This window comes from Telopea speciosissima, chromosome 7 (genome assembly GCF_018873765.1).
Source record: "Telopea speciosissima isolate NSW1024214 ecotype Mountain lineage chromosome 7, Tspe_v1, whole genome shotgun sequence".
In the NCBI taxonomy this organism is placed as follows: Eukaryota; Viridiplantae; Streptophyta; class Magnoliopsida; order Proteales; family Proteaceae; genus Telopea; species Telopea speciosissima.
In genome coordinates, this window is record NC_057922.1 from 30,237,192 (window position 1) to 30,260,687 (window position 23,496).

Sequence of the window (23,496 nt, forward strand, 5' to 3'; positions counted from 1 at the left end):
GACAGTGTGACACACATTCTTCTTCCTCACATAATTGTTACAACCCAACCCGCCACGCCCCAAAAGATACAAAAAATCCATTGTGAGTTGCTTACTGCTTTCAGTAAATGAACCACTGATTTTCTTCCATAAAATTGGGAAAGGGGGGGGGGATTCATAATAAAAACAGACAAATCTGCAGAACAGGAACACCAAGAGATTAAAAATATAATTCTGATGAACATGAAGAGAGTTGCCGAAGCATACAATCAAACTAGTAGCCCTCACATTTGTGCAGCATAATCAGCCTTCTTTTTTCTTTTTCCATTTTTTTTCAAGAATATATATTAGTAGTACAATTTGGAGAGATAAACTGTTCAAACTGAATTCATCTGTACAAGCAAACTTTGGTAAAATGTTTTAGACAGGGTATACAAACCCAAATCTACCTCTATCAAGTAGCCAAACTCCCGCCATGCATAAAGCTAGTCAACAACCCAACCCCCCCCCCCCCCCCATGAATTACGAATTTCCATATACAAAATGTACATGAGAGAGAAAGAGAGAGAGAGAGTCATGCTTTGGAATGATGCTGATACAATCTTGTGCATACATGTGACCCCTTATTGGCACAAAGTTGAGGAGTAATAGTCAGTTCCTCTCCCACCACTGCAAGTTGACAATTTGAACTCACTTTGGAGTGGAAGTCCGATTACAACTCATGATTTTGAATTTGATGGCAAGTCAGTGGAATTAGTTCAGCCTTTTCTTACACACAGCACCATGAACCATAAAGATCAGCCTACATCAAAGATATGGTAAGCAAAACTAGATATTAGATGCATGTAATCAAATAACCAAGAATCATTCAATCTATGAGACTCAAGAACACAATGTCATGCATTAAACTCAGCATTAACAATTTATACATGCATGGATAATGACAACCCAAACTGTTTTTGTATGGCCAGCAGTTCTTTGCATGTCATTGCTGCAACTTTTTACACGATAAGAATAAAACTAAATAACTAATTTATGATACTTACTTTCTTCACTGAAGGCAAAGACACCCCCGAGCATGTCGTCGTTCTCTGTTTCCTCTTCAGGTCTTTCCCTCTCACAGTGGCTACTGCTGCTGTCAGCATCATTAATGTTAGTGAGCTCATTATTCACATTGAGCTCTGTTACTTTACAGTACCCCTCTTGAAAATACTGCCCAAAATCTAGAGTGTCTTGCAACTCTACACATGCAGGGTCATCCACATGAATGTTAGGACTAGAACCAGAATGATCAGAACTTGCATTTGATATTTCACTAATGCCACTAGTGTTTATGATTCCATTAATACCATCAGCATTTTTGGAGGGAACTCCTTCAGAGATAGGTTGTTTCCCAATACAATGCGAGTTGCTCCTTGAAGCAGATACATCATTAACAACATGATCTTCCACCTGGCAACCATCCTTCGTAGAACATTTAGGAAGAATTGATTCATGATTTTGTTTAGAGGAGCATTGGCTCACAAGGGTGGATGTCTGTGCTTTACTCTCCCTCTCTTCACCATCAACTTCATCGACAGCTTGATCCATTGGTGCATAAGACTTCAGCATATTCAATTGATCTATATCAAGCAAACTCTCAGTTGCTCTTGATGATCCTGTGGAATTATATCAAGAATATTATAAGTCCAATATTTTAAGGTTCAAAATTAATAATCAAAGATCAAATGATCAATTGCCCAGAAGAAGAAAATACCTAGCAACAGAGACCTAGAATAAAATATTTATTATTTATAGGGTTTAAAACACTACAAACGATCCTCTAATAACTCCTATTTACCAATGATGACCAATGCCACCAACTAAACAATTAGTTCCATTCGGTCAAAATATTAGTTCTATCAAAAGTCTTTGTGATAGCAATCGTAGCATTAATTACCGTTGTTAAAACCAGACCTCTTTGAGTAAACAAAAATCTGTAACAACATAACAACCAATAACTCTGTAAATTTTGCGTTGACCAAGTTTTTAGAGGTAAACTATATTACCATAGTAACTTGGCTTTTAGATAAATTATAGTTGAAGCACTAGCCAGATTATGAGTTAAATTTCCAACTTAATTAAACGTGGTACTACCTCCATATGAGTTACATTTCCAACTTAATTAAACATGGTACTACCTCCATTAGAGCTTCGCCCTGATCCAAGGGATGCCGACTTAGAGTTGTAACTAACATTCACTTCCATGAACTTTCCTTTAGTTTGATGAGGATCAGAAGACGAAACATTTGCAGATCTTCCCACTAAAAGTCCCCTGCATGAGGCAACCAAGCCAGCATCCAAGCATATTACAGAAAAATGTAAGAAAGAGGGACATATCTACCAAAAAACGGAAAACTAGATAAACAAAAATATATAAACAATTAAATAATGGTAGGCATACCAAAAATTAATAGACAGATGTCGTATTATGTAAAATGTAACCCATTTATTGCCATTTACCATGGTGAAGGTCATATAAGGAAAAACACACTAGTCATGACCCTAAAAAAGAAAAGGTTGAAAACTGAAATAGAAGGCATTGAATTAGGTATGAACCTAGTGACAACAGCAGGGTAGTGGGAGATTCAAATTTGAAAAGTTCAATGAACTGGAAAACCAAAATTTAGTATTAAAAGTTCCTCAGACATTCAAAATTTAAAGAAGATACATGCTCCATTTTTATCTCTTGTTTTTAAATTATTTCTAATTAAATTTTCAAATTATAAAAGCTAAATCTAGCTAAAAGAAAAGAAAAAAGACATAAAGAGAACAGGGGGTTCAAAAAAATAAAACAAAGAAGAAAGCAGCAAAAGAGCTAAGGCCCCCAGAAGAATTTTTTATTTGTGGATACCGGAGCAGCAATGTAAATTTGATTTTAGAAAGAACAACTGAATCTTCAGAAAGCCAAAGAAAATCCAAATCCACAACTCAAACCTTAGATTTTTCCATCATTGAAGAAGAACCACTTGCTTCACCAATCAAAATACATCTTGTACTATTAGAAAGAACAAGAATAAGCCAGAACAGATTCTCAAGTCATTGTGTTATTTCTCTCTCAAAATAGTACTTCTGAGTCTAGGATGAAAACGGTTAAGAACGGCATCTGATTCTGTGGTTGAATTCAGTATCCAAGGTCCTTTCACTTTCATGGAAATTCTGTGAACATTGTGAGACAACATCAGAAGGGTTATCAAAGAACTAATTTAGGATAGTCATAAATAGGGCTTCCTACCTCAGGGATTGAAACTACCTGAAGATTGTGCTTTACAACAGTAATGTGCCAAATGGTTTTCAGCACCTAGGGACAAATGCTATGTAAATGTTGCAGATCAAAGCAACAAAGAAGAAAGATTTAACAAAACCATTTTTTTAGAAGCATATAATTCAAGGGGTGTTTAAAGTTTAGGCATTTGAATGGACATTATCTAAGCAACATAAGAATCAATAGTTGTTACTAGGCTGTGGGGAAGAAAGGGAAAGCCCCACACTCCCATAACACCTTTGAAGAATCAGGTACTAAGATTCACTTAGGTTCATTCATCTTTCTTCCCTTCTCCCCCCCCCCCCCAAATCGCTTCCCCAAATTAACCAACAACTATGGCACAAGCTTGAAACAACAGAGTAACTTAAATATCCAATCATATTTAATGTCAAATTGGTTAAATATAGTTCTAACAGCCATCATTAGCCACCAACAATTCACAAACACAAAGCCCAGGTTAACCAGACTGTCCCATAAAAATAAAGGCTTCCAAATCTCAATAAAAGGAATATGCAATAGAGTTTTAATAACCAAGATTTGAAAGCAACAGTAAGTGAAATGTGTTAATTTACCTGTCACTCCAGTCGGACTGAACACTATGGAAATGATCAAACACAGGAAGCAAATCCTTGCGCCTTATTTCAAGCTCATGAACAGGCATCTTTTCAATTTCAATCTCTCCACCCACATTATCATTGTTAAACTTCCTCTCGTTGGACCTCAAAGGACTCATCATATGGAAAGATATCTAGAACAGATATGCAAGAATCATAACCAAACTGGAACACAAATGGCATAGAGCAGCATTTTGCAATGTATAATAAGAATACCTTGGATTTCTGCCATATGGCTATCCTCCCTGTGCATATCTGCACCTCCGCATTGGATAGATACCAGTGTGGTCTTTCACAGGGTTTTACCAAATCTTTTACCCCAGTGCTATTATTTGAATCCACAACATAATTCATATCAATATCATCCTCAGTAGAATTATCCATGACAATTTGTGCAGCTTCTTGTCTATCATGGGCAATCTGGGAAATGTGTACTTCTCTTTCTGGCCAATCTGATCTTCGGCAAACATCCCACCATTGAACAGGTTCAACTCTCACTTTTAACTCCTCATCATGTACTTGCACAAAAGAACCCGACCCAGTTCTTGCCCCACTATCATTTGGTTCTATCCCCAAGGATGGCAGAAGTTCATGTTGAATGAGATGACCAGATGGAGTATAAACTAGCAGGTGCTCCAAAGTCTTTGAGGAAGAGTTTTGAGAACTGCGAGATACAGAATTGTGGAAAACAGCAGCAACAGCACCAGAGGGCACAAATACTTTCCCTGTTGCAGAAGCTGCAGCATTACTTACTGTATTAAGCCACCCGGAGTTACCATCCTTTATCCTGCTTACCACAGAGAGTGTTACAGGGGGTGGTGGTGGGAAAGCTTGCTGGTTCATTGTGCAAGATGAAGCAGACCACCATGGTAAAGATAAACCTGGTGAAAGAATAGGCCCATCGTTATGAAGACCTTGTGTTTGAAGACCAGTATCACCACCAAAAGGAGATAGAACAAAAATATGGCAAGTTCCTCGGGATGAAATAATAGCTATCCACTGACTATAATGGCTGAAACATATGTCTTGTATGACCTGTCAGAAACATAGACACACAAACAACCAAAGGGGAAAAAGAAGAGGAATACATAAAAAACTATTAACAACTACACCCATGAAGAGAGTGAAAGAATATGAGAACAGCATGTATCAGAAGCATGAATTAATTGCTTACTGCCGTTGTCATTCCACGATATAACTTGTATAAATGCACATGAGAAGAGCTCCAATCGTAGGTGGGAGTGCCTGATCCAGTTGGGATGCAGGACGGCATGATCCTGAATATGTTTATGTTGTTCCCATAAACAGATGCAGTAACCAAAAGAGTCCCACTTGGGTCAAAACAGAGTGCAGAAATTGGACTTGAATGGGCTCTAAATTGAGAAATAACAGCCCTGGATTCAAAATCCTTAATGACAACCTGCAACAATCCAATAAACAGAGGAAAACTCCTCATTTAACTCAAAGTTATATTGACTCTGCAAAGGCATATAGCAGATTAAACATTGATATCCCCAAAAACCTCATTCCTAAGAATCTCAAGCCGTTTTTTTTTTAATATTCTCAAGATAATTTCCATCTAACAGGAAATTTAACTCTGCTATTTAACAGGAAAACAAAAAAAAGAATAATTACTTTCTGAATTGTGAATGGCTATATTTGGGGGCTTTCAATGTTTATCCACCTTCTCATATGATGGTGCTTCCAATCAAATACCCAAAAAACATTTCAGAAAATATCACCAAACACAGATTAAATTCTTATCAACATGGAATGTAACTTTGACTGCACTTAATTAGCAAGTGAATTAAACCATTTGCTTCTGGTTTACCATAGCATCTGAGTGTATGTGATCTTCATGTATGCACCTCCAAAATATGACTAAATAATAGAAATTATTTCATGCCTTTATTAACAGAACAATGTAACCCACGTTGGTCCATCTTGAAGCATCACATTATACATATTGTAAACAAATGCTAAGGGAACAATGTCATTCCAAATGGCAACCAAATACAAAGTAAATGAATAAAATGCTTTTTGAATGCATATGTAAACACTTCGCTTTTCAACAGATTCTGTTATTTTCAACAAAATGAAAAAAAAGACAAGAGAGTCCATGAGGTTTTCTCATGCTAAGTTCATGATAAAACTGTGCAGATGACTAACCATCCCCGCATTATCTGTTTCATTTGAATGTGTTGATGATGCAAGTCTACCAACTTTCCAGTTTGAATTTTTTGATACAGGAGAGCTTGAACCATCCGGTAAAAGCTCCTGACAGTATTTGGACAATGTTTTGTAACTGATGTCGCCAAGATTGATTAAGCCAGTAGCTAAGTGTTTGCTTGACTCCATCGCATAACGAGCAACCAAACTCCCATTACCAGGAGAAGTAGACGGACTAACACCTGGAGAAGGCGTAAGATTCTGTGGACTTAGGCGGCTGGTGTTTGACAACAGAGGATTGTTGGAAGCATAAGCTAACCACCTGGGGCCAATAGCCATTGGGCCAAAGCCAATGTTAGCCCCAACAACTCCTTGTCCACCCACCTGAGGGACAGGATAGGTGAGAACACTGAATTTATTCTCAAGGGTGAGAGCGTCAAAGCAGTATATCTGGCACCAAAAAAAAAAGGGAAAAATATTGATCAGTAATCTTGCAACTTAGCTCCATCAATAAAGAAATTAAATAAACAAAACAAACCTTAATGCCATCTACAGGTGGGAGAGATATCCAGCATGTGATCAACATACATAGGGACATCCCCCCCCCCCCCACCCACCCAAATGATTTTTACCATTTACATATTCAGGATCTCAGGATACAAATTTACCCATTTCTATTCTGTAAAAATATGATCAATGTAGTGCTTACTTGAGTAGCAAGACCCACAGCCACTATACGTGGACTGCATCTAACAGTATAGACTGCCGACCGAAACCTCAGAACATGCACATAACTGTGTGATCTTAGTGAGTAGAACCGAACCGCTGTAGGAGAGTAGACAGAGTTTCCTGGTTGAGGTTCTATGTTACCATCTCTGATCTGTCCACCAAAATGGCCCCCACCCTGCACTGGACCTGAAGAGACAGTCTCATCCCCGGCAACAACCAACAGTAAGGGTTGAGATGCTATAAATCCTTCCTCACCTTCGGACTTTGCAGGGGTGGGCTGCATCTGTAGAAAAGTAACTGGACCATCACGTTTTGAGACCAGTTCATTTACATTGGAGACATCTTCAACATCAAGGACTTGGAATCCATTGGAGTAACCAAGTAACAGAACACGTTTGAGGACAAAATGACCAAGCTCTAGTTTGTCAAAGCCAGCCCATAATACCTGTTTGACCAAGAAATTTAGAAAACATACTTGCTACAAAACCCGATGTAATAGATGATCCCTTATACTGGTAGATAAATCAAAAGAATTTAAACTATATTCAAGGCGGTAGATCACAAAAACAATAAAGAAATTAGGAGAAAGGGTTTATGTGAACAAGGATTAGCACAGCACTCAGTTCAACATGGTGAACTACCTGGACTAAATTGCTGACAATTTTTTAGGCAGAGAAATTCAAAGAAGTTCCTGGTGTCATTCAGTGAATGATTTCTATGAAGATATCCCAACACTATATTCCTTGGTTTAATTTGTTGCTTTCAAATAGAATGACTCACTTCATGTAAAGCTGTGGGAAAGAAGCTTCCGATGCATTATGTAAAACCCAGTGCATGACACACGCCAACATTGCTCTTTATTCCATTTGTTGCTTCCTCTCATGTATGTACGAAGAAATTTTTCCTTTTATGTTTCCAAATCTAATATTATAATTCCTTTTGTCCTTGTGTAGTGTTGAGGGTCTAATTTTCTGGGTTCTGAACCTGGGTAAAAATATTATCATAAACCCCCAAATGTATTTCAGTTGGTTTCTTAATATCTAAGTAGAAAAGAGTACATCAATCAGGAAACACATAAGTGACTTCCTGACTATTAGTCAAATTATTAATGTACTTTAGACCATGTTATATTCACTCCAACACAGAAATCTATGTTGGAGTACATGAATTATGATTTGAAGCAGCTGATGCAATTCAATGTCCAACACGGAAATACAAAAGAATGAATAGAGGATGGTACCAAGTAACCAAATGAAGAGAGGATCAATAAGAGGAGAACCAACTTTGCAACTGAGACAAAGTATCGGGTAACTTCAATGCTAAAGCTGACTGATAGAAACAGATTCAAACCATCGAGTCAACATTACAGGGATGGAATAAGAGAGAAATTTTGAAGTTCATCTTTCCAAATTCGCACATTTACTCAATGAGGTAGAAAATAATGTGTTGAATTGTTATATATGTCTTCCTCTTGTAACATGACTAAATTAAATTGAGGGGGGAAACCCAAAGGCAAAATGCCAAGAAATACTCAGCATTTTCCTTCTTCAGCTTGCTCCGATAATAAAAAGATGATAATCATTTGCCTTCATTGTAGCCTTAAAAAGTATCAAATGATCAAACAATACCTTTAGCCAAACTTCTCCCAAATAATTTAATACCAGTAGCATCATAAGATACGAAGTAGAGAGGAGATCGAATTCCCATCCGGCCTCCACCAAACCCCCCCAGCCACCCACCCCCAATCGGGCGCCGAAAACTTTGAAATTTGTTATTAAAAATAAAAAGGGAAAAGGGAACAAACCAATAAACCAGATAATTGAAATGAATGATCAATCAAGACAGAATTTTTCTCTGAATATATATCATGTCGGAAACACCCAGAGAGTCAATAAAGTTATCATCAAAATGATACTCATGTCAACATAAAAACAAAACATCAGTAAATGAAAACAAACACTAAATTAGTATAAACAAGTATGGAATGCAATTTCAAAGGCCATGAATGAATTGGAAAGAAGGGAAGGGAAGAAAGAAATACCTGGTCTTTATGATCCTCGGAAGCAATGGAAGCGGCAACGGAAGCACCAGCAGAGCGAACCGTGGAAGCAACGGAACTAGCATTCGTTGAAACCGTCTTCAAACAAGAAGAGATTATGCGAAAGGAATTGGGCAGCAAACCGTTGCTCCTACCGTTACCGCTACCACCTTTGGCTTTCCTCATCATCCTCCCAACACCGTAAAGCTTCTTCTCCAGAACAAGCAGCGGTCAAAACGAAGACTCCCACCGCCGCTCTCCGGCAGCACCACCTCCACCCCCGCCACCGCCACTGCCGACCATTTCTCGAAGCCTACAATCAGAAAGACCATCCGATTGTCTGCCGATCGGAACACAAATCCTAATTGCTTCTTCACTCTTCAAATCCTTTTCTGTTTTGGGGTTATTTTAATTTTTATGGTTTTTGAGTTGAAGAACTGTTAAAGACCAGACGAGTCCATCCTTCTTTCTCTAACCCACCACCCCTTTAGACTCCCTCTTTGCTAGCTTGGTGGGTGCTGTAAGTTAAACCCAAAAAAAAAAAAAAAAATAAATAGAAATTATTAGAAATTTTTTAAAAATAAAAACGTTAAAAGCTTTTGGATTTGTGTTGGGTTAATGGGTTGTTAGCTTCCAAAATCCAAACTAAGAAACTCAAAAAACAAAAGACCTTAGAAATTGAAATCTGAGGTTTGCAACACGCAATGGAATTTCTTAACGGGATGCCCAAGCAACTGTTTGGTTTCTGGTCTCTGCTAATCAAGCAACCAAAGGAATAGAGAGAGTTTGGATTAATTTATTAATTACATATTCTAATCATTCCAAATAATGGGGTTTCAATAATTAATTCTAAATTTAAACAACATTAAATAAACAAGTAATTTTTTGGAGAAGAGGGAGAGTTGCGAGAGTGGAAGAGACATTGAATAATTTGTGGAAGCTGTCATGTAAATATGTGATCATTGACACCCTCTTAATTATTAAATAATTGCCAAAAAAAAATCTAATAAGTAATTTTTTGATTGGCGCATCGTATGGCGTGAGGTACACACCACCACCACCACCATCTTATAAGTATTACTATTGTATGAGTTAGTATTTTTTTTACCTTGAAGAAAGAACAGCATCTATGTACATTGTACTAGGGGTGTAAATGAATAGTCGAAATCTATTTTCGTATTCGTGTCTGTATCCGTTTAGCGTTATCCAAATCCATCCGAAAGCTAAACGAATGTAGATACGGATAAGCTATAGCTATTTGAAAAGCTATATTTACATGTAAACGGACAAAATATCCGATCTGTATCCGCGTCCGTATCCGTTTAACACTATCCGAATCCGTCCAAAAGCTAATCGGATGCAAATGTGGATATAGCACTATTCGAGCCGAATCCGATCCGTTTACATCCCTACATTGTACCATGTTATCTGTATCCATATCGTATTGGTCCGATATGTACCAATATCATTGGTACCCAATATTTATACAATACCAATATGTAGGGGGGTCGATTTGGTCCCGTTTCAGCCAGCCTGAAAAAAGTGAAGGTTCGGTTTATTTTGTTTTTCTCTTATCAGGCTCAGTTTGGTTCAGTTTCGATTTATGGAAAAATAAAATAGCATTTCTAGTTTTTTATTTTGGTTTGGTTTTTGGTCGGTCCAATGCGGTCTATTTTTTTTTATCAATGTCATAATACCCAAACCAAAGTAAGTTTGAGAGGGAATTTGCTCGGTTCAGTTGAGTTTGATCAGTCTGATCATTTTGGTTTAGGGTTTGATAGCCAGAACGGTATAGTAGTTAGGTTTGGTTGGTTTGGTCAACGCGGTTCAGGCTTGACACCCTCAGATGATATGGGTACCGATACCAATACCAACACATGTACACAATACAATACACACTTAAATAAGAAATTGACTAAAACGGTTTTAAGACCTTGTTTGGACGTTTGTGCGTATAATCGAATTTTTTATTTTGGTAATATTGCGTATAATCTAATTAATGGATTAATGGTAGAAAGTAGATGTAATTAATCTACTAAATTGGATATTCTTTAGTTTCTTCTGCCTTGGGGGTTGGTGATTTTCGCCTCGTGGATTGCGTGTCGACAGACAGCACTACGATTACGGGAGTAGGAGGTTCGTTTAATTTTTTTTTTAAATTTGACGCTACCAGACGAAATTAATTATTGATTAAACGCCGATTTTATCTTTCATTAATACTCCCATTTGGGGAAATGTTTAAGGATGTAATCGGATATTTGATCCGCGTTCCGTATCGAAACTAATCAGATACAAATATGATAATTTTTCTATTTGATCGATTATTATCCAAAGGTAATAAAATATCTGAAATTTATCTCTGTGTCTATCTATCCTTTTAAGTTATCTTATTGAATTTTATTCTTATTTTTATAATTTTATAAGTTAAGATAATATGATTTTTTTTCTAGATTTTTTAATTGTTAGTTAAATTCTTTTTCTTTATTTTTGGTAAAAAAGCGTTAAAAAAAATCAAAATCTAAGAAAAATAGAATAAATGGTAGTTATTGAACTCTCAAGTCTCTACCCTAACCCTCATCATAAAAACGGTAAAGATGTCAGCAGATAGTCAAAAATTAGTATTTGATCCATGTTCATATCCATTTAGGAGAATCCATATTCAAAAAATACTATCCGGAAACTATTTGAATCTGTCAAAAAATCGATAGGATATTATTTGAATCCGTCCAAATATAATCGGATACGAATATGATAATGCCACTATTTGATCGAATTTGATCCGTTTACATCCTTAGAAATGTTTGGGAGATGGTTCTATTGAGCAAGTGGTTTAGGGGGTAGAGAGGTCATTTTATGTGAGCCGAAGAGATAGAGAGTGGTAGCATAGAAGTTGGAATTAAGGATGTCAATCGGTTTGGTTTTCAATCCGATTTTGGTTCGGTTCAAAATATTATAGGTAGAAATCAAAATCGAATAGGAGCATACTTTCAAAATCGAACTGGCATAATTCAATTTTGGTTCGGTTTTTAATCGATACTTTATTCGGCTTGATCCCTATTCTAGGTTTTTCAACAAACTTTTCTATATCTTTACAATAAAAGAACCCGTTGTTTGTTAGGGTCATAATAATCCATCAAATATTAAAAATAAAATAAAAATTATCATCTATATTAAGTAAAATTTTAAAAAATATATATATGTTTTACTCTGTTGTTTATTTGGTTTGAAATGGCTAATTTATTTCCGTTTGATGGTTTTAATCATGAAAGCGAAAATCGAACTGAATCAATGATATATTTCAGATTTTGAAACCAAAATCAAACCGAAGAACTGATTCGGTTTCAACCAACTAGTTTCAGTTTCAATTCTAGATTGACATCCTTATGTGGGATTAGCTCCATGTAGGTGAAGAGTAAAGAGTCTTAATGTATAGTTTCGTGACAACACATTTCTTTTTTATTTTCTATAAATACCCCTCTTAATGCTAGCATGTAGAAGCATTTATGGAAGCAAAGGGGGTCCCTTTATTTTATTATCATAACTCCGATGATATTTGATTAATTTTCATAACTATGTATAATTTATGTACGGTAAGTCAAATGGGACTAAATTTTGTGAAGAGGAAGATGTGAATGTCTTTTATTCACTTATCAAGTTTCAGCATAGTCAAAGTTGGTTGCATGAAACAAAACCTTAAAAAAGAATTCAGAGTTTAAAAAATGTGCGCAAGAAAAGAAGCAAAATGCATTCACATGTCCGAGAATGGTATTATTACATGAATGAGAAAATAATTAATTTTTTTTATGAAATCTATCATGTGGTTAATTCACACCATTCCCTAGACATCTAATGGTAGAGTTTATCACATCACTTTTCCACTCCTCAAATGAAAACGATAGTTACAATGTATTTGTCATAGATGTGGTATCAAAAAGACTTTCCTTTTATGTTAGAAATCTGAACAAAAAGGAGAGGACAGAAAGAAGGCCTGAGTCGAACGAAATCGTTCTGTCCTTAAGACAGTATTTGCACCCTCCTAATCTTGCAAAGGGTTGCAGCAAACCTGCCTCCCAAGATAAATCAGGCGGACTGTTACTGGTTGCAGGGACAGTAACACTGTGAAGCTATCAGAGATTTTTCTTTTTGATCATCTGGACTGAGAGAATTCATGGCCCATTTATATGCCCACAAGGCCTGTTCGGATGGGTCACACCCATTGGCTCATATGACTTGACCTGACAGGTCATGACTATTGGGCTGGGCTCCCTTGGCTGTTCGTGTGGGTTGCAACTCTTGGGGTCAATGTTAAACCAAGGGTTGCACTCCCTCTTTGATCAGCCACCGATCCAACGGTCGGATCGATCCTAAGCACCCTTTGATCAGACACCGTCGATCCCGAAAAGATTAAAGCGACATACTGCGACGATGCGCGAAGTGCAAAGTGCGCCATCAAAGCGCCACATTGCGCCTCACGCACGCGCACGCGCACGCATACGCGCTCGGACGGGTACCATCCTCGCTCGCAAGTGCACCGTACAATCTCTTCTAGCATTACATGTGATAATAATAACTACTTACTACTAACACAAATAAACCCAATGAGCTTTCCTTTCATAGCCGATGTGGGACTAAAAGTCCACATCAATATTTTAAAAAATTCCAATAATTTCCCCCAATTTTTTAAAATAATTGAGCCTCAGTCAGTAAACTCTCTGTACTTCTAAATCATACTTACATAAAGGTGTCTTTCGACTTGAACCTTTATGTTATCAAAATACATTAGTATTTGTCAAAAACGAAGTAGCCGTAGCCTTGAACTTAGAATTTTTAGCGACAAATCTAATATACTAGACGTATGACTTACTTGAACATAGTTTCAATAACACCCGCATATTTATGGCCTTGTGCTTTCATTTTAGGTTTTCATAAGTGCCTTAGAGACAAGCTTTGAATCTTGCAGAAGCGGCCCCACTTCCTGCACTTATATAGGTGAATCTAATAAAATGCAATTGTATGACTTGCATTTCCTATAAGGCATAGACTCATTGAAGGACTGATCCTACCCTCTGTCGATTTCTCCATACAAACATGCACTACCTTGAGATGTCAAAAGATCTTATCTCTACTAGTTGAGTGCATAACCGGTTATTACTACAAGTGTTTTTCCATTGAACTAGTTGACTAGATGTTGGTCTAGTGTCTAGTTGGTTTCCACTTGCAGGTTACCTCTCATTTAAAAGCTTTAAACCCATCTCCCTGGAAGTCTTCCATACCACATCCCTACCCAGGCCTTTTGTAAAGGGATCAGCCAAATTTTTCTTTGACTTTACATAACTAATAGTCACAACTCCTTTGATGAGTTGTTCTCTTACATAGCTATGTCTTAAACTGATATGCCTTGACTTTCCATTGTAGACTTTATTATAAGCCCTTGATAATGTTGCTTCATTATCACAAGATATTGATATAGCAGGTATTGACTTAGGCCACAGAGGAATCTCTGTTAAGAGGTCCCTAAGCCATTCTGCTTCCTTTACTGCCATTGCTAAAGCGATAAATTCAGACTCCATAGTGGAGTGTGAAACTACAGTCTGTTTCTTGGATCCCCAAGAAATTGATCCTCCACCCAAGGTAAATATCCAACCACTTGTGGACTTTGATTCATCGGATCCTGTGATCCAATTAGCATCTGTGTATCCTTCTAGTACTGCGGGAAAATCTTTATAACTTAATGCATAATTCATTGTGCCCTTTAAGTACTTAAGTACTCTAGAAACTGCATTCCAATGAATTTGTCCAGGGTTATGAGTAAACCTACTCAAAACACCAACTGCAAAAGCTATATCAGGACGAGTGCACTGCATGGCATACATTAAGCTGCCAATGATACTAGCGTATTCCAATTGAGATATACAATTTCCTTAATTAGAAATTAATCTAATAGAATGATCATATGGGGTAGCAACTGGTTTATAGTCCTCATGATTGAATTTCTTTAATATTTTCTTTATGTAATGAGACTGTGTTAAAGAAATACAATCAGAGGATCTAACAATTTTGATTCCCAAAATTATATTTGCTTCACCCATATCTTTCATATCAAAACACGAAGATAGGAAAGCCTTTGTCTCCAAAACAGTGCTTGTATTAGTACCAAAGATTAACATATCATCAACATATAAACATATTATAACAACATGTCCATTCTTGAATTTAGAATAAACACATTTATCAGATTCATTTATTCTAAATCCATTTGCTACAACCTTTTGGTCAAATTTATCATGCCATTGCTTAGGAGCTTGTTTTAGACCATATAAAGATTTGACTAGTTTACAAACCTTACTTTCCTGGCCTTTCAAAACAAACCCTTCAGGTTGTTCCATGTAAACTTCTTCCTCTAAATCTCCATTTAGAAAAGCAGTTTTAACATCCATTTGGTGTATAACAAGTTTATTAATCGATGCTAAAGCAATTAACAATCTAACTGTACTAATTCTAACAACAGGAGCATATGTATCGAAATAATCAATGCCTTCTTTTTGCTTAAAGCCCTTTGCTACAAGCCTAGCTTTAAACTTATCAATGGTTCCATCAGCTTTAAACTTTCGCTTAAAAATCCACTTACAACCAATAGATTTAAATCCAGGAGGTAAATCTGTTAAAACCCATGTTTTATTACCCATGAGAGAATCCATTTCATCATTTATTGCTTCTTGCCAAAAAGCAAAATCTTGAGAATTCATGGCTTCTCGAAAAGTCAATGGATCATGTTCAACATTATACACACAAGAATATGTAATTTTATTTCTGTTTCCTTCTACCAAGAATTGATAGAAATCTGGACCAAAGGATTTTTCCACTCTAACTCTTTTACTTCTTCTAAGTTCAACACTCTCATTATTCTCAGAATTTGATTGAACAATATCTTGATCCTCCTTGTTTGTATTTTCATTCTTCCATTTCCTAGAGAATGAATCCTCAAAGAACTCAGCATCTCTAGATTCCAAAATTATATTTTGGCTAACGGTCTCTGTAGATTCCATCGTTAGAAATCTATAGGCCTTGCTATGTTGGGCATAGCCAATGAAAATACATTCAATTGCCTTTTCACCTAATTTAGGTCTTTTAGGATCAGTTAATCTTACCAATGCTCTACATCCCCATACTTTGAAATATCCAAGAGAAGATTTTCTCTTCATCCAATATTCATAGGGAGTGATATTAGTCTTTTTATGGGGTATACGGTTAACTATATGACAAGCAGTCATTAATGCTTCCCCCCATAAATTCTTTGGTAAGTCAGAAGTAAGTAAAAGTGTATTCACCATTTCTGTTAGAGTCCTATTTTTCCTTTCTGCTACTCCATTCTGTTGAGGACTATAGGGTGCCGTTGTTTGATGAATAATTCCATAAACTTCACAAAAATCATCAGTGGAGAAGTATTCCCTTCCCCTATCAGTTCGTAAGATTTTAATCTTACGATCCAATTGGTTTTCCACTTCGGCTTTGTAGATTTTGAATTTCTCCAAAGCCTCATCTTTAGTCCTTAACAGATATACATATGTGTATTTTGAACAGTCATCTATAAATGTGATGAAATATCTTTTACCACCTCTAGTTAGAATACCTTCTAACTCACACAAATCAGAATGTACTAATTCTAAGAGTTGTGTATTCCTTTCTACTTTCTTAAAAGATTTCCTAGCAATTTTAGACTTGATGCATACAGAACATTTGTCATGACTAGAAGATGTGCATTCTGGTAATAAACCTAATTTAACCATATTTCTCATGCACTTATAATTAACATGCCCAAGTCTAGAATGCCATGTATCAAAAGTAGAAACAATGTAAGCAGAAGATGAGTTTTCATTAATCATATTAAATTTATACATCCCGTTCGATGCATATCCTTTCCCAACATAAACTCCCCCTTTGGACACTATGATGTTCCCTGACTCAAACAGGATTTTAAATCCATGTTTGTCTAGCAAGCTTACAGACATTAAGTTCTTCCTAATATCAGGAACATGAAGTACATCATTAAGAGTAAGCTTTTTCCCGGATGTGAGATTCAGAACCACTGTGCCTTTACCTATGACCTTAGCAGTTGAAGAATTTCCCATAAAGAGATCTTGTCCATCTGCTATAGGTTTATAAACTTTGAACAAATTTTTGTTCTTGGCAACATGTTTGGTTGCACCGGAATCGATCCACCATTCCTCATCATCACCCACTGCATAGACCTCAGATATCATAGCAGCCCAGTCATCATTGTCAACCATGTTGGCTTGGTCCTTTTGTTGCTTCTCCTTGATATAAACTCTGCACTGTTTCTTGAAATGATCGACTTTTCCGCATTTCCAGCAAGCCGCTTTGGGGTTAATAAATGTACCCTTTTTCTTCTCAGAAACAGTGCCTTTCCCATCATACTTTCTCTTCTTGCCCTTAGAAGATGCATTTTCTATGACATGAGCTTTTGGAGATTTTTCCTCCAATTCAAGTTTATCCAGTTTGCGAGAATTCTCTTCAACTTGGATATACTTAATCAACTCTTGCATAGTCATTGCATCCTTCTTCTGTTTCAACTCTTTCCGACAATCTTTCCAAGCAAAAGGTAACTTTGAAATAATAGATGACACTTGGAAAGATTCGTCAAGAGAATGGCCCTCAGAGATGATTTGATTCATGAGACCTTGCAACTCATAGGTTTGTGAAATAATAGACTTATCTCCTATCATCCTGTAATCAAACAACTTACTTATAAGAAACTTCTTGTTGCCAGCATCCTCAATTTTGTACTTTTTGTTGAGATCCTCCCATAGTTCTCTCGACGTGCTGTCTGCAAATTTGGGCTCATACACATCATAAAGTGTGTTTGATAACCCATTGAGGATGTAGCCCTTGCACATGAAGTAGTCTTGCTCCCACTTCTGGCGCTGCTGTATCTGCACCGGTGTCTCTCCACTTGAAGCTTCTGCAGTGGTGTCTATCGGTGTCGATGCTGCTGGCTTCTCTTCGTTCAGGACATGAGCAAGTTTCAAAGCAGTGAGGAAGAAATACATCTTCCCTTTCCAACGTTTGAAAAATGACCCATCAAACTTCTCAAGTTTGCTTATCTCGTTCCCAGGTATCTTCATGATTGCAGTCTCCTCCATTGAACAAATACTGTCTTAAGATTGTTATAAATCTGAACAAAAAGGAGAGGACAGAAAGAAGGCCTGAGTCGAACGAAATCGTTCTGTCCTTAAGACAGTATTTGCACCCTCCTAATCTTGCAAAGGGTTGCAGCAAACCTGCCTCCCAAGATAAATCAGGCGGACTGTTACTGGTTGCAGGGACAGTAACACTGTGAAGCTATCAGAGATTTTTCCACATACTGCGACGATGCGAAGTGCAAAGTGCGCCATCAAAGCGCCACATTGCGCCTCACGCACACGCATACGGGCTCGGACGGGTACCATCCTCGCTCGCAAGTGCACCGTACAATCTCTTCTAGCATTACATGTGATAATAATAACTACTTACTACTAACACATATAAACCCAATGAGCTTTCCTTTCATAGCCGATGTGGGACTAAAAGTCCACATCAATATTTTGAAAAATTCCAACATTTTATTTATTTATGGGACACGGTTTCGTGAACCATTAGAGCTAGGTATGACAGCACATTTGTGTATATTTATCTTCTCCTCACATAAAATGACCTTATTATCCTCTTATTTACAATAACATTTTGTTACACCTCATTATTACACTCCTCTATACCGTTTGTTCAAAGAATCCTCTTTCTTTATCTATTTAGGGTGGGGAACAAGGGTTCCCCATGCCACCAATGTGGGGGTAAATATCCCACACCACATCAATAAGTCCACGTACTAGAAACAAAATCAGTCACATGGGGACCACATACTCCGAGGAGCAAAGAGAATAATTAAAAAATATACATTTGTGAAAAAGCATATACACATTTTTCTTTATTTTCTTTATTATTCAAATTATTGCTGATGGCAAATCCTGTAAATGAGGGAGCCTCATGTATTGGAATACTCTTTATTCAAATTATTGTCATTTATCTCTTTTCAAAAATGAAAACAAAACAACAAAAAAAAAGAAAAAAAGGTTTTGTGAACTGGCATAGGAGGATACGTTAGAACTATATTTCTTTTTTTGTCCATTCTCCTCGTATAAAATGACATTATTATCCTCCTATGTATGAAATCATTTCATCACACATCATTAGTTTGGTACACTCCTCTCAAGCCTCAGCCGTTTGCTTGAGAATCCTCTCCCAAAAAATAATGTATAGTAGACATGTGGATATAGTTGAGTAATTGGTTCGTGATCTGAGGCAATAAACCAAGACCAAAAACCCACGATTTTGAAATCTCTGTGGTGAGGGGACCGGAAGGAGAGTGATAGAAATAGAATATATTAGTCCGCATAAGGACGGCATATACTTGTTACATTCAGAGGTAATAAGGTAAGAAACTCATTTAGCTCCAAATGGGAATCATGATGGATTAGACCCGATTCTAACTAAAGATTCTACAGTAAAGGTTTTTGATTGCCCCCTTAAATTATTACAGTAGTACTGTGGTCTGTGGAGCTTACTCCCATTGGTAGAGCGTGAAGAAAATCTCCGGATCTGATTCACGTGGTAGTAGTTGTAGTAATAGATCTGAAAATATATACAATTAAATTATAGCGATGCACGTTGTAAACGTCCCACGATGTGTCATGTGATGTGAGATGGTTATCACAAAAAAAGTCATGTGATGTGAGAACACGATGGGATGCTTTTGGAGTCGGGTCATCTGATCTAGGTAGCATTCTGTATGCTTGACCCGATAGGAATCGTGCTTAGCTGATTCCAAATTCGAATGTCGAGGATGTGTTCCCAATTCATGAAACGGTGGTGAAGAGTCCTTGCTCCCTTGTCTTCATAGTTTAGACTTTCTTTATAGGGGTGTTGTTCTCTGTGCTGCAGCGCAGCTTGTGCTTAGATACATGGAATAGGAATAATGATCATCTTGCCCCTTGCATAGCATAGGTTGCCCCTATGCCTGAACGCAGACTATACTGCGGCACAAAGAACATTCTCCCTTCTTTATATTAGAATTTTGAATTCATAAGTGAAAAGTTACCGTGGTACTTTATCTCCAAGGTGTGACCTAAGTCGCTTTTGATTAGTATGGAAAAAGGGTATTTTTGACTATGTATCATTGTTTGAGGGATCGATATTGAGTCGGGTGACTTATATCGGTATCGACAAAAGTCAATCCTGTATCAATGGATTGGTATAGATAAAAAGTAAAAAAATAAAAAATAAAAAAAAAAAATTCATCTTTTAAATGAAAATCATGGACATGTACTTCAAATCGGCAAACCACCACCAGCCGAGCAGTCAGCTGCTCACCCCACCCCTTTTTTATAGTGAGAGTACATTTAGAGGTTAAGTTTGGTATGGGCTGGGTTTGGCTGATACATGTATATCATGAAGAAGTAGTGCCAAGTCCTAACCTCCACCTAACGTGGTGCGTGGATTGAAAATTTGTTAAGAGGGAAGTCGTGTTGGAATGGATAAGTATTAGGTATTATATAGTCGGCTATGTCACCACATGGCATATCCAATTTTGCTACATTCAACAGTGTTGCAACACGTGCCCTGTTTCTAACATGGCATCAGCTCCTCGCCCCGCTCGCCGTGGCCATGTGAGAGGACTGTGTGTGTTCCACTTCTCATTTTGCTTCGACTCTTTGATACATGGGTCTTTGATGGCAACCCAACTTCCCGAGCCCAAACAAAAAGCCCAAGCCCAAACCCAAGCACTTGTCGGTGTTCTATTAACACAGAACTGAACTTTCTTCCTTCCTTCCTTCCTTGGGCCGAAAAGTAAAAAGAAGACAGCTCAGCCTGAGCTCGAATTGTCTCACATAATTTAAAGATTCTTATCTCCCCAACCTTAATTTCCGGGGGTAGGGGTGGGATTGGCCTCCCTAGCTATTAGAGGATATAAGATCGATCTCTCTCTCTCTCTCTCTCCAGCGCCTTTCTCATTTATTTGTATTCCAAGTCCAACCACTTGGAATCTTGGATCCAAAGAAATTAAAAAAGAAGAGGGAAAAAAGGGCGGGGGGAGGAAAGTGGGTTAGTTGTTGTTAATCATATTCAATGTAATTTAATCTAATCTAATAGATTAAGACCCATCTTAACAAAAAAAAAAGAAAAGAAAGAGACATTATGACCCCCATCAAGCTGGAATTTCAATCCTCCTTTCTCACTTGCAGTCTCCATGGTAAAAAAAATACATAAAAAAAAGGGGTGTTATTCTCTGTGCTGCAGCATAGGCTGCGCCAAGGCACATGGGAATGGGTGTAATGACCACCCTGTCCCCTTGAGTGGCAAGCCTATCTGTCTGCATGCAGCCTGTGCTGCGACGCAAAGAACATTCTCCTCATTAACATAGTGTATTGTCTTGAGAAGGTTGGTCTGTACCAATATGGATATCGATATCTACAATGACCGATAACCGATACGGCCCTTGATACCCTGGTTGAGCTAATAAGGATCCACCCCACCCCTTCTCCAGAAAGGCATACACAGCTCTCCATGAGTTAGAGCCTATATGATGAGAGTTTACAAGTTAATTGGTCACTATCCCTCATAAAGAGTTAGATTGGATGAGAATGCAAGATTAACCTTTTGGTGCCCTTATGTGCCTCTCTATTGGAAACTCTTTTTCTACGACAAAAAAACGAAAAAACAAAACACTCTTTTCAACTCTTTCCCAAGCTGATGGACCAATCCGACCTTATTATCAGTTCATGTGGATGAACAAGGACACAAAGATCAGGAAAAAGGGTTTTGTGTGAACGAAAACATTAATTTTAGGGCCGTACGACTACCAACCCGACCCGACGAAGGTCCATGTTCTTTTCAAATACCCAACTGACGGATATATGGACGGAGCAAGAGCATCCAAAGGACCAAAGCCCTAAAAAGAGCTCCCTTTTTTCTTTTCCTTCGGTTTGTGGGGAAAAGATGAAAACCGCATTTTGTGGATGTGTTGACTGTGGACCACTTCATCCCTAATTTCTCTCTCTCTCTCGCGCGCTTTGCGGCGCATTGGAATCTTCCCTAAGTATATGCTAGGTGCCCGTGCCTACCAGGTGCATTAGATCCTAAATTGGGATATTGGGTCATATGAAGAGGAACACTATCGAACATAGGATTAGAATCCAGATGATGAGACTATACGCCACCTTATATTACTTTGATCTTAAGCTAAAAATTTCTATGTTCCATGTGTTGGACTCTCTCGCTCATCCATTCGTCCAACCCGTGAACCCTTTTATATAATAGATGCTTTATGCCATTGGCATAATTCAGTTTTCATAGGTTTTTTAGGAATATAAAAAGCTATGAAGATTGGAATTTATTCCAATGGCAATCAATATGGAAATGGTGGTGATCAGGGACTTGGGGGATTAACAATGTAATTCATAAAAGGGAGAGCATTCTCTATGGAGGAGCACAAGAATCATGTGCGTGCAACAGCCAATAAGAACGTGTATGTTGAAATCTTAGAAGCAGGACGATCATTTTGAACCCCCCCCCCCCCCCAAAGAACATTTTTTTTTTATAAAATCATAATTTTAAGGGGAAAAAATTTCCAGCACTCTTACCCGAAAGCCGTTGGGTTAAAGGGTTTGGATGTTTTACCTTTTTGCCCCCAAAGAAGGATTCTTTTTTCCATTTTAGGAGGCAACAATGAATGATGATTGCCAAACTGACCAATTAATGGGCATTTATCTCAACAGTATGACCCACACCGCCTTGAATGGATTTTTCTTTTGTTTTGGTTTTTTCAAACATAGGTTTTGCCAAGGTCATGAGAAATTTCACCAACTCAATTACATAAACACCTTTTTTTTTGTTTTTTTGATAGAACGTTAAACACCTTTTTAAGGCATTGTGAGTTGTGCCTCCCTTTAAATAGGGAGGTGACGAAATAAAGATTACTTAAAATTATTTTCAAATAAATTGCTTGTCGTGATGGCAAATTTGAGTGCCAAACTCCTGAGCTTCAATTTCTTTCAAACATTGTTCAATCCCCTAGCATGATGCCCCCCTCCCCCCCCAAAAAAAAAAAAAAAATTAATAAAAATAAATAAATGATCTAAATTGAAAACTTAGGCTGCGTTTGTCATGCATTCTGAAATGTAAAAAACGTTATTTGTTTTACATTTCCATTCTCAAATTCTGGAATACTTCCAAGAATGAATGAGGCCCATTCTAGAATGCCATTGTTTACCAATTCTGTATTTTAAGGGTGTCAATTGGTCATGTTCTGGGATATTAGTCTGGATCAGAACCGGACCAATAAGTTAATCGGTTCCAAACTTTAAATCCAGACCATTAATTGGTGTGGGTCACTTCCAGTTCTTAAATGATTCAAAGCAGTCCAAATTAAAAAAAAAAAATCCTATAACGCATGCTACATATATTTGATAGTATTTATAATAAGACACTAATTTCAATCACATGAGATATGCTTCATTTTAAAAAAAAAAAAATCACAGAAGTAGTCCATATTACCTCTTTTTTTGTATTAATAAATAAGTAGAAACACCACCACTCTCATAAATTAGAAT

The 23,496-nt window shown here is 37.3% G+C and overlaps 1 protein-coding gene across 2 annotated transcripts; it reads right to left on the reverse strand.

Annotated features, from left to right (window-relative positions):
• Window positions 1-232: 232 nt before the first annotated feature.
• On the reverse strand, window positions 233-9,284 carry LOC122669025 (autophagy-related protein 18g-like). 2 transcript variants are annotated; one of them, XM_043865638.1, is made up of 9 exons: window positions 8,837-9,284; window positions 6,776-7,240; window positions 6,067-6,516; window positions 5,072-5,317; window positions 4,114-4,932; window positions 3,856-4,031; window positions 2,235-2,293; window positions 1,026-1,637; window positions 233-781 (listed from the first exon to the last, which is right to left on the reverse strand). In XM_043865638.1, exons 1-9 carry the CDS (start codon window positions 9,020-9,022, stop codon window positions 777-779), a joined length of 3,018 nt encoding a protein of 1,005 aa, XP_043721573.1. In that variant the 5' UTR covers window positions 9,023-9,284; the 3' UTR covers window positions 233-776. The 2 variants fall into 2 exon arrangements, with proteins under 2 accessions (XP_043721573.1, XP_043721571.1); XM_043865636.1 differs by having other exon boundaries at window positions 2,160-2,293; window positions 8,837-9,281.
• Window positions 9,285-23,496: the final 14,212 nt, after the last annotated feature.

What these genes read in the sequence shown, in the direction of transcription:
- LOC122669025 (XM_043865636.1), bottom strand. Translation starts at nt 9,022, where the DNA reads ATGATGAGGAAAGCCAAAGGTGGTAGCGGTAACGGTAGGAGCAACGGT. An exon ending in AAACAGATAATGCGGGGATG is followed by an intron (nt 5,318 to 6,066) that starts GTTAGTCATCTG and finishes GGATTGTTGCAG; the next exon opens with GTTGTCATTAAGGATTTTGA. An exon ending in AGGGCGAAGCTCTAATGGAG is followed by an intron (nt 1,638 to 2,159) that starts GTAGTACCATGT and finishes ATAATTCCACAG; the next exon opens with GATCATCAAGAGCAACTGAG.